The sequence below is a fragment of the Bactrocera tryoni genome, unplaced genomic scaffold (assembly GCF_016617805.1).
Source record: "Bactrocera tryoni isolate S06 unplaced genomic scaffold, CSIRO_BtryS06_freeze2 scaffold_11, whole genome shotgun sequence".
In the NCBI taxonomy this organism is placed as follows: Eukaryota; Metazoa; Arthropoda; class Insecta; order Diptera; family Tephritidae; genus Bactrocera; species Bactrocera tryoni.
In genome coordinates, this window is record NW_024395824.1 from 14395331 (window position 1) to 14407708 (window position 12378).

General features: G+C 37.8%; 1 protein-coding gene across 2 annotated transcripts in view; it reads left to right on the forward strand.

The window, feature by feature from the left end:
* The first annotated feature begins 194 nt into the window (after nt 1-194).
* The window catches only part of LOC120779443 (5'-nucleotidase domain-containing protein 3), a 46298-nt gene continuing 34114 nt past the window's right edge, over nt 195-12378 (forward strand). Inside the window, exon 1 of one of the 2 annotated variants that reach the window (XM_040111691.1) lies at nt 195-782. In XM_040111691.1, coding sequence (XP_039967625.1) covers nt 401-782 — 382 coding nt within the window. In that variant the 5' untranslated portion in view covers nt 195-400. The remainder of the gene's footprint in view (nt 783-12378) is intronic. The other variant, XM_040111692.1, reaches the window with a different exon arrangement.

Below are 12378 nucleotides of genomic sequence, written 5' to 3' on the forward strand. Positions count from 1 at the left end.
AATGAGAAAAAATCTCGAACAGAGTTGCGCAACACAAGTTTCTCGTGTGAAGGTAATGGGCGACAGAAAAAGAGAATCGCCCGAAAATTAGCAACTAAAGTTGCCCCATGTAATCGTAGACCTACATGTGGACGCACAGAGTTGCACAAAAATAAAATGTTTCGATGTTAAGTCCCAATGTAAACTCCATTTAACAAGTTTCATAACAGATACCATCTTGCAGGAAATAGTCGATTAATACTATGAGTGGAATAAGCATGCCATCCCTAAACTGAATATATTAGCACAAATATTTCTTATTAGTAATCGTGAAAGTATAACATTGGAATAATCAAAAGCAAATATTTTTATATGTACGAAAAGTGTAAAATTCCCTGTCATTATTTGAAATAATTCAGTTATGCTTTCGTTGTGTATTTTCCCGCGAGTTACTGCGAAACATGTACTTCGTTCTGATATATTTCCAGAATATATGACAACAAAATATGGAACAAATTTAAAGTGTGCTAAATTTTATACCGTGTCCAAAACAGCTGGATGCATCCAATCACAAAATGGAAGTCAAGTATTGAATATGAGTATTTGTGATGATATACCCTTACACTTATTTAATGCTCGAGATATTAGCACTTGCTTCAGTGTGTCCTCATCACGGAATGTTGTTACGACACAAAATAATTTTTGTAATACTGTGTTAAGGCCTGAAACACGATTAGGTTATAAACCACAAACCGTCGGGGACTTCGATATGCTGTATAAGTTAACACAGGAAAAATTTAAATGTAAATATTGAATTAATCAATTTACAATTATTGTTTTGCAATATTTTAAGCTTTTTATTTTTCTTGGGAAAACCTTAGGGCTGGGATTTAGAATGGCATCCCCTGATTTCGGGGTTAAAATTCGTATGTACGGATAGAGGAGGTCCTCCAGATCAAGAATATACTCTACTGGTCAATAGGTTAGACGCACGTTTACTTGATTAAAATTGTTTAAATATTTATTATTATAATGATGATTGAAAAAAATGGATATAAATATATAATTATATTTTTAACTTTTATATCCACTAACACTTCACTAATTCGTTTCTAACCATTTATTTTATATTAAATAGTGCCAAAATAACTTATTCAATATTTAACTTTTGTTCGTTTATTTTTGTTCACACAATAACAAAAGGCTTGCATTTTAACTAATAATCAGTGCTACCTTAAGTTCATATTTTTGGAAGAACCAAAAGAAATAAAGAAAACAAATAATACCCCAATGACAGGAAATATAACACATTAGTTTTCCGCATATAATTCCTTTCTTGGTTGGCGGGCTTCGGCCGTGCTTCAAAAAATAACCCTGGCCGATCCAACACCGGGATTTATCAAGATAATGTAGAATTCTGAAAGGTTTTACATTACTCACCACACGATAATGAATTTAGTGATAACGTCATAATCTTTCTTTTGTCTTATTTTTATTCCATTACAACATATGGTAACACTAATTTTTTGCTTGTTTACAACTATTTTCTTATTTTATGAATAAATAGTTTTGACTAAAGTTTGATATATGGAATTAAAGTTATTATTGCACTATTTATTATAAAATAAATGACTAGAAACGAATTAGTGAAGTGTTATTGGATATAAAAAGTTAAAAATATAAGTATAAAATCACTATAATTCGGAGAAACACTCATTTTAAATAATTAATTTTTTGAACTTTAAATGCAAATATATCAAAAACCATATATCAGCGGCAACTATATATATATATATTCTTGATCTGGGGACCTCCCTATCCGTACATACCCATTTTAACCCCGAAATCGGGGATGCTATTCTGAATCGCAGCCCAGATTTTTAGTGAAGTGATTTATTAGAAATAAAAACTAATAATTTCTGTAATAACTTCATATATACGGTCCTTCATAGAATGATACAAAAGAATCTATGTATGAATGAAGGAAATCTCCTCCAAGCACGTTTAATAGCTGCAGTTAATGTTTCCTTTTCTTCGTATTGCTTTCCTCCTTCGTATACCTTCCGTGTTTGCCAGCCCCTAACATTTTCATTTATGTTAAGTTTTTGTTAAGTTTAAGTTTCATTAACGTTTTGACTCGAAATAAACGACTTTACTTACTCCAAATCGTGATAATAGTATTAAAAGCCATCAGGGCCATCTAAATTAAAACGTTTTTCATCAGTAAAGACAACTGAACGCCAATCATTAAGTCGAGTGCCAAATAGAACATTTCACGACATGTATTCTTTCGCGAATCGAAGCCGTTTTTCTTTGCGTAGTTCATTCAGAGGGGGTTTTTCTTGATTTTTATACGATTTAGGTGTTTTGCATTTCTGATTGTACGTTGAACAGTTGAAAGGCTTGCTTTTACTCCGGCTAATTCCTTAATCTTAGCTGCAGACTTTGTTGAATTTGAAGCCATTCTAACAATTTTGCGTACTGATTGTTCAGACACGGCTTTTTTTTCCTCTAAAGTTTTTTCCATATGCCTCTAAATATCTATCAACGGTTTTATTGCTGCGTTTTATCTGTTTGGTGATGTTTCTATTCTTGGGAGTGAAAAAAGTCTACTCTTTCACATTCCAATAAGCTCAGAATAATAGATTTTCCCAATAATTTTCAAAAAAAATTTCGAAATAATTTATTTGTTTATTTTTAGTACTTTCTCAATAGAAAAACTGCACTTGGTTACGCAAGCCAAATAAATGTAAAGTGCGTCTATTTCAATGACCAACCGAAAACGCACGTGTTGCCACAGACATTTCTTGAATCTTCGAATGTACAGTAATTTTTTCGCGAAACAACCTTCTATGAGGAAATATTTTTCGGACAAGATTGATAAGAAAAGCATTTTGGACAATAAGAACAAGCATGATTATATACATAACAATTTATTAAAATGGGAAAACTTTAGTAAAGAATCCCACGATTTCAGGGTTAAAAGTGACATGGTTGGATAGGGCTGATGCTCCAGATTAAGAAAATATATAATTATAGCCGCCGCAAACTTATAGTTTTCGAGATATATGCATTTAAAGTTGAAAATTTCGCAAATTTAATTTTGCAATTTCTCGATTTACAGTAACTTTTTCTTTCATATTTTGCACTTTTTATACACTTACACTTCACTACAATATTTCTACATATTTTTTTTTATTATTTATTTTATTTCATTTTATTAAAGCTTACATAATAAACAAATTATTGTATAAACTAAAGTACGCAGCGCTAGCATCATAGGCTTTCGGCTGACTGGTGGGAAAAATTAGAAACTTGTTTAAATACAACGAAGGAGATCTCTATCCTTCATATAACTGTAAATTTTAGATATGTTGCTAATAGTTGGGTTCATTAAAAGCTGAATAGGATCATCATTGTTAAAGTTTTTAAGTCTTAGGCTGTCCAGAGCAGGACAAAAAACGAGTAGGTGTAGCACACTAACCGTTGACTCACAAAAGGGACATTGGCTGATGTGACTACCATCCAGAAGGTGTGCGTTGGTAATGATAGTGTGTCCAATGCGGAGTCTGACGTACGGAGTGATGAGATTGACTGGCAGAGAGGTCGGAAAGTTTGGTTTCGTGCGATTTGGGTTAATTCTTGAGTAGTGGTGATTGTAAATTACCAAATCAACAGCTAAATTGGTGCTTCTCAGTTGAGCGATGAGCCGATAGATATCGCCCTTAACGAAATTTTATCTTTTAGCACACTTACCACTTTCACTTTCACTTTCAAATAAAACCACTCGGTTAAGGGATAAAAGTAATCAATTAGTTTTAATGATATTCTTAATTTATTTCATTTAGCCATCCCGGCCCCCCTAGGCGAATATTCAGCCTAGCAATCTTTGCAGTTGCTGGAGTGTGGCCACTACGTTGCTGAGTCCAGTAGCGGGGCGATGCTGTGGCGCTTTTGGACGACGCCTGGTTGGTGCAACGTGGTGCGAACGCCATTGATGGGGCGCAGGCCGGGCTGCAGTAGTTCGGCGTCGCACCGTCCGGTTTCCTTGCGTTGATCTACCCGTGCTTGGGGCAACTGGCCGACCTACATCGCGTCGTGGGGTCCTGTGCAGCAGCGTATGATGTGGTCTTCCACACGTGTGGCATAATTCGGCTGAGACACACTCCTGCGCCCCATGCGTGTGCGACAGGCAGTTGAGGCAGTGCTCATGTGCCTGGGCCACACGCTGTCGTTGGGTTGGTGTTAGCTCCTTAAAGAGCCCACAGTGTTGGAGCCGATGTTTCCGGCGACACAGCGGGCATCGAATGCGACGCGGCTCGACTTGAGCGGATGGCGTTGATGGGGCTGCTCGTGAACCACTACCAGAAGCAGCAGTCGATACTGTCGCATTGGTTGAGTGCTTCGGAGGAGTAGACCCAATAAGTGGCTCGTTGGTGGCTGACCGAACAGTTGGTGTTGTATTCATGTCCACGTCCATCTTGAACTCTGTAAGAAATTGTATTTGAATATACATGGTAGTATATAAATAGTATATGTGATTGTGCCACGTTAGGTGGCATGACTGGGTCGTCGTATTGACCATGTTTTTTTTTGTAATTTTTATTGCTATTGTTAACGGTTGGTTGCGGGTTGCGATTTTATTGATTTATTGTCATTTGCGTTACGGCATTATGTTCGGATTGTTTAGTATCGGATTTTCGTTATTATCCGCGGTTGGTAGAAAGCATAATTTAACCAGCGGTCTGGTGAGTATTCCGGTTTGAGTACGGAGATCAACGACGCGGATGTGACCGTCTGAGCCATAATGGAGCTTTTCTATACGGCCAAGTCGCCACTTGGTAGGTAGGAGACAAACGTCTCCACGCCTGGCTCAGGTGTGGCCAGAATGGGTGCTCCTTTGAGAAAGTGCCCTGGTGTTAGGGCTGTGAGATCTGAGGGATCTTGCGAGAGTGTTGTTAGTGGCCGTGAATTGAGAACGGCTTCAATGCGAATTAATAGAGTTGTAAATTCTTCGTAATTAAATTTGTAGTTTCCAGCTACCTTTTGTAAGTGGGATTTGAAGCTTTTTACAGCTGATTCCCATAAACCACCCATATGAGGAGCTCTTGGGGGGATGAATGGCCAATTATTGCCTTGGGGGCATACTTTTGTACAATCTCAGGGGAGACTTGTTTAACAAAGTCCACAAACTGTTTTTCTGTGGCTCTTTGAGCTCCGATAAAGGTTTTTCCATTGTCGCTCATAAGTTTGGACGGAAAACCGCGTCGTCCGACGAAACGAGCAAATGCCGCGAGAAAAGCCTCTTTTGTCAGATTAGTACATAGCTCGAGGTGCACTGCTTTTGTCGTAAAACAGACAAAGACAGCCACGTAGCCTTTCATTAGGGTAGGAGACCTTAGCATGGACGCCTTTATCTGAAAAGGCCCAGCAAAATCAACACCTGTGATAGTGAAAGGCAGAGCGAAGTTGCAGCGTTCCGGTGGAAGTGCTGCCATAATCTGCGTCCTCATCTTCTGTTTATGCATAGTACAGATCTTGCACATGAAAATGCACTTTTTTATTTGAGTCTTAAACCGTGGAATATAGAACTCTTGGCGGATTATATATTGCATTAGGCGATATTCCGCGTGCAACATTAGTATGTGTACATACTTGAGTAGCAATGTTGCAAGTCGAGACTTCTCTGGTATTATTAGAGGATGGCGTTCGTTATATGTCAGGCTTGAGTTAGCAAGCCGACCATTAGCACGAAGCAGACCTTTCGTATCCAGAAATGGATTTAGTACTAAGAGTGAGCTCCTTTTGTTAATCGGCTTCGATTCTCTTAGTAGTGAAATCTCGCAGCTGAAGTGGCGCGACTGAGTATAAGTGATAAGAGCGACCTTTGCCTTTTCTAGGTCTAGTTGCGTCAATGTATCGCCTTGAGAATATACTGTGCGTATTCCCTTAATTCTAAGTTTGAGTCGCTTTATGAATTTGAGCATGTAAGCGATTACCCTGAGGGCTCGAGGGTATAATGAAAATCGCTCAAGGATGTCAGTATCATCCAATATCGTGTGAAAAGAGTCGATTTTTCGATTTTCGGGGGCAATTATATTGCGTATGGGCGATCGTGGCCAAGAATCGGGAGATTCTATTAACCATCGAGGGCCATTCCACCAAAGAGTGGTGGTTGCAAGGTGCAGAGGCTTGCACCCCCTTGTACCTAGGTCAGCAGGATTGTCAGCACTGGCCACGTGTCGTCAAGTGGCTGATCCCACTAGGTCAAGGATTTGAGACGTTCGATTTAAAATATACGTCTTCCATGCATGTGGAGGTTTTTCTAACCAGGCTAATACAATTTCAGAATCAGACCAGAGATACAATTTGTATTTGGTCATATTTAGATGCGTTTGCACCATGGATACGAGTTTGGCTAGTAGTAGCGCACCACATAGTTCCAGTCGTGGCAGACTTATTGTTTTTAGCGGAGCCACCTTTGCCTTGGCTACCAGTAGGTGACTGGTGGTCGCTGTGTCAGATTGTGTGCGCACATAGATGGTGGCACAATATGCCTTTTCAGAGGCATCACAGAAGCCATGTAGTTCGACTTTGTGCTGGGGCATAATTTATCCATCGTGGGATTTGTATCTGTGAGATATTATTCAGATTACACGCGAACTGGGACCACTTTTCTAAACGAAGTGGTTTCACTTGTTCATCCCAGTCAGTTCCGTCTAGCCACAATTCTTGTATTAGAATCTTTGCTTGTATCATAATTGGCGAAAGCCATCCTGCGGGGTGGAAAAGTTTTGCCACCGAGGATAAAATTTGCCTCTTTGTTATAGCTGATAGTGCGGATATTGACTCATTAGTGTATGAAAACTGGTCAGATATCGCATTCCATTGTATCCCCAAAGTTTTTGTTGTGCTTTCCTTTTCGAATTTAAGGAAATTAGTGTCTAATATAGATTTTCTTTCAGTGTATGTCCTTTAAAGATAATATTGGTGGTTCCGCTGGTATCTTTTTCAACTGGAAACCCTGCTGGTATTGAGCGCTTGAAGTCACTTGTGCTAGTGACTCGTATGCCTGTGGAAGATTGTGGTTTCCGGACAGGAAAATGTCGTCTACATATGTTTGTGTTTTCAACACTTGTGTTGCCAGAGGAAATTCTGACTTTGTGTCTTCTGCCAGTTGCGTGGAGTGTATGAATGGCATGAGGTATGGGGCACAGTTTACGCCAAAGATAACTTGTTTTTAATTTAAAGTCGCGTAGTGGACTATTGGGAGATTTTCGGAAAACTAATTCGCTGAAAATCTTGATCATCATCATCATGTACGACTATTTGTCGATACATTTTCTCAACATCCCCATTGAAAACGTATTTGTATATACGCCAATTTAGTATGAGGAGCATTAAATCTGGCTGAAGCGTGGGTCCCGTAAATAAAATGTCATTTAGGGAATTCCCCGAACTTGATGATTTTGATGCATTAAAGACAACTCTTACCTTTGTGGTTTTTTTGTCTGGCTTTATTACTGCATGATGTGGCAGGTAAAAGGAATTGTATTTACTTTTTATAAGTTTTTCGCCAGGGCTGACTTCCTCCATGTGATTTAAATGGAGGTATTCTTCTAAAACCCTATCGTATTCTGGTTTTAGCTCGCCTTTTTTAAGTAGGTTTTTTTCCATACTGTTGGATAGCAGAGGTACGAGAATGACCTAAGGCGAGTGTGGGGAAATTCTGGCTTTAGTGGTAGTCGTACGACGTACCGGCATTATCTAATCGAGTAGTTGTGGATTTTGCAAAAATCCTCACAATATCGATCTTCTGGGGTTGTGATTGATATGGGGGGGAGTTTTTCTAACTCCCAAAACTTCCTGAGTTGTGTATTGAGGTATTCGTTTGAGATTTCCTCAACTTGAGTTGTCATTGTTGTGACTGGTTCCGCAACTAGTCTGCTTAGGACCCATCCGAAAATGGTATTTTGCGCCAGAAGTGTTTTTGCAATTTTCTCAACACCTTCGAGAATAATTTGAGGTATGAGATCGCTGCCTAATAGAATATCTATTTGAGCGGGAGTGTTGCAGTTGGGGTCTGCTAACTTAAGGTGTGAAACCTTTTGCCAATGCTTGCTATTTATATGATAGCTTGGAAGCATGTTTGTTAGTTGCGGTAAGACAATAACTTCTGCTTGAATGCGCTTATCCGCTTGGGGGGAAATAAGGGAATGGGGCAGATTTTGTTTGAGTTTTGTACTACTCTTCCGCCCATTCCCGTAATTTCAAAATTAGCTAGTTTTGTTGGCAGTTGTAGCCTACTTTGTGCCCTTGACGCTATAAAAGATCGTTGAGATCCTTGGTCTATTAAGGCCCTAAGTTTAAACAGTTCTCCTCGGTGCTCGATGGAGACCACTGCTGTGGGTAATAATACACTGCTTTGGTTTTCGCTGTGTAGCGTCTGAGTTTTTAAAGCCTTTGAGCAGCACGGTGCTTCTTGGCAATTTTCTGAATTTTGTAAATCGGGATTTGCTGTTGCAACTAATCCCGCAGCTCTTTTAACATTAGCGTTATTTTGAGCAAAGCTGGAAAAATTTGTAATGTGAAGCATTGAGCTATGTCGTTTATGGCAATAAACGCAATTAAATTTGCTTACACAATCTTTGAGCGCATGCGCATGAGACAAACAGTTGGTACAAAGTTTTTTTGTTCTTACGAAATTGTTTCTTTCGTTAATGTTTAGTTTTTTAAATTTCTCGCAAGATTTCAGCCTGTGCCCTCCTTTACACAGTTCGCATGACGTATGTTTATTTTGTTCCGATGTGAACGCTTGTGTTTTGAAAAAAACTACGATTTAAGTTAATGTTACTCGTGTTGAACGTTTTTAGTTCTGACCATTTTTTCATCTACCCTTTCTGCAATTTCGTATTGGGTAGTTAAGAAATCGGTCATTTGTTGCCACGTTGGGCACTTTCTTCGTGATGAGAGCGATTGCTCCCACAAAAGTAACGATTTTTCTGGTAATGCGGATGTGCATATATTTACCAGAATGGGGTCCCAATTGTCTGTGGGAACATTCTGTGTCGCTAGAACCGACAAGCAATTTGAAACAGTGGATTGAAGTTGTATAAATTCTTCACTTGTTTCTTTTTGAATTTTTGGTAAATTCATTAATATAGTGACTTGTTTGTCGACTAATATTCTTTCGTTTTCGTAACGAGCTTTTAGAGCTTTCCATGCATAATTGAAATTTTCGTCATTAAGAGCGAACTGTGTGACTAATACCCCTGCTTGACCTTTTGTTTTGTATCGGAGGTGATACAATTTTTGTGCATTAGATAATTTAGGATGGTTTATGTACACGCCCGTAAACATGTCCCGGAAGGACGGCCATTGTTCATAACCTCCATGAAATATTTCTGTATCGCATGCTGGCACTTTAAGGTGAATGCCTGAACTCGCCTCTTGACTTTGAATTTGTGGCAGCTCTACTCTACTGTAGGGAGTAGGTGCAATTGCTTTAATTAATCTCAATTGGTCGGCGATCATAGCTCTCGTTTCCTCGTACTGGTCTAAGCAGTGTTCATATTTGGAGTATGCTGAAGATTTGAAGTTTTCAGATAGATCTGATTCGTCAGATTCTACAATTGCGTCATACGCAGCTTGGAGACGTGTCCAGAAATTGCTTAGATTTTCTTTTTTGATTTCTAATACCGATTCAGAATTGTCTTGAATCGGTGGAGATGAAAACGGAGTGCAGTATCGAATTAGACTGTCACTCTCAGCAATAAATTTAGTATATGAAATATCTTTCAGCTTTTTTTGCTTTGTAGCATATATCTTTCAGCTTTTTTTGTTGTACACACAATCTATCAAATAACGAACGCGTATTTCGTTTTACTTATTCCCGGTGCTTATGTATTTAGCTACTAGTTTGTTCCTGTTTTTGTTTTTTATTTTATTTAATGTTTCGTACTCGTTAGCAAATACTTGCGTATACGCGCGATAATGCAAAAAGGAGAAAAAGGTTGATGACCTTTGTATATAAGTAAGATGCAAAAAATTTATTTTTTTGTTTTGTTTTGTTTGCAATCCTGCTTGCTTGTGCTTTAACAAGAACAAGGGCTATTGCTGGACAGGTGCCGATTTGGTCTTTGAATATAAGTAAGTGTGTGTAAATACTTGAAAATGGCAATACGTATTTAATTGCTTTTTCTTTCTACCAACGCTTAAAATTTTTTGTTTTATTTGTCCTTGATTAAATTTTTTTTTTTAATAACAAATTTTTAAATTTTTTAATAAATTAAAATTTCAACAATTAATTTTGTACCCTGTGTACGTTGTATATGCCGGCATAGGCAAATTGTATGCCGTATGTACATATGGATGTAAATAATATTTGCCGTACGGATAACGCGGGAATAGAAAATTGTGAAGTGCAGGTATGCACTGTTGGTTGATTGTAGTTTCGCTGACTATACATACATGTGGGTTTATGTCGCATTAATTTCGTTTCTCACTTTGTTTCTGACATTTGAAAGGTATGTACATATGAAAGTGGTAACTATTGGCATATATGTATGTTTGGTTTTGTTATTTTTACTTTCTCTTTTTAAATTTCGCAATTGCCCTAGCTTACTTTTTGCGCAATCCTGCTTATACTGGTTTGAGTATAAGTGGTATTGCCGGAAAATTTTGTCATACTTGAAATTTTGTTTTTTGTTTTTTGTTTTTTTTTTTTTTGATTTTTAATGTTGTGTGTTTGGATACACAAATGTAAGCATAAGTAGGCCTTTTAACAGATATGTATATGCCGGTATATACATTATCCGACAAAACTATGTATACCCCAGCACATTTTATATTGTTCTTTGAATATTTTTTTCAAAAGTACAACAATTCAAAAATTGTACATACGGTAAGTGCACACTGTAAGTTGACAAATAATAACGGTATGATATTTACCGTTAGCTTTTATTTGGCTTGCAGAATGTGCACTTGTTGATGATCAGTTGAACTTTGCAGGCGACGAAATTATGTATACCGTGGCAATTCTTGTGCGTAGTGTTTCTTTGCGTAAATAGTTTTTGCAAATATTTAGAAACAAACTCGACAAAGGTAAAATTTCATCATTTTATACTCGATAAAAGTGTTTGGGTAAATAATATAAAGATTTTATTTAGTGAAATGCCAAGATCTGCAGAAATAAGCGTTGACCTGCGAAAATTGATTGTTCATGATCATTTAGATGGAATGGGATACGGAAAAATTGCAAACAAATATTCTAAAAGCAAGGCCACAATCCAAAAAGTGATCAAAAATTACCAAAAAAATGGTGGGCTAGAGAGTGCTCCAAGATCAGGCCGCCCTAGAGTAACTACAGTGCGCGAAGAGACAAAAATAGTGAGAGAAGTGAAAAAAGATCCGACTGTATCAGCCCGATTTATTAAGCAGAGCCTTCAAATAGATGTTTCCGAGCGAACAATTCAACGAAGAATTCGAGAGGACGGGTATTCCGCTACTACAAGATTAAAAAACCGTTCATCAGCAAGAAAAATTTAAAGGCACGATTGGAGTTTGCAAAAAAGTATTACAAACTGCCGCCAAATTTTTGGAAAAAGGTAATTTGGAGTGATGAAAGCAAATTTGAATTTAAAAATACTAAAGGACGGCAAAAAGTTTGGCGAAAGAGCCACGAGAAGCTTCAGAGTAAATGCATTCAAAGCACCATAAAGTTTGGAGGCGGAAATGTATTGGTTTGGGGTTGTTTTAGCTACAGTGGTCTCTCAAATCTCGTAATGATCGAAGGTAAAATGACGGGAGAGTCTTATGTTCAAATGTTAAGTACCAATTTGGAGCCACCTACGCAAAAAATGGGCATACAGGATAACTTCATATACCAGCAGGACAACGACCCCAAGCATACAAGTCGGGTTGCAAAAGAATACTTCGAACAAAAATCGATAGAACTGCTACCATGGCCTGCCCAAAGCCCCGACTTAAACCCCATTGAACACTTATGGCAATATTTGGATGACAAGCTTGACCGATCTTCTTTCCATTCAAATAAAGGCGAGATTTTTAATAAATTGAAAGACTCCTGGAAAATATACCACAGTCACTCCTTAAAAACTTGGTTGACAGCATGCCTCGACGTCTATTGGCAGTAATTAATGCTAAGGGTTTCAACACTAAATATTGAAGCTCTGTGTGAAGGTAACCTCAAAATTTATTCGGGTATACATACTTCTGTCGCTGCTAAGAATTTCTATTTTTCAGATTACCGCGTATTTTGCAGTCAATAGCACTAAAATGCTGAAAATTAATTTAATTTTTTGTATTTAGTATACTCATAAGCAAAAACAAAAACCATGCAAAAAAATAAACTTCACTTTTCTAAAGATATGATAATTT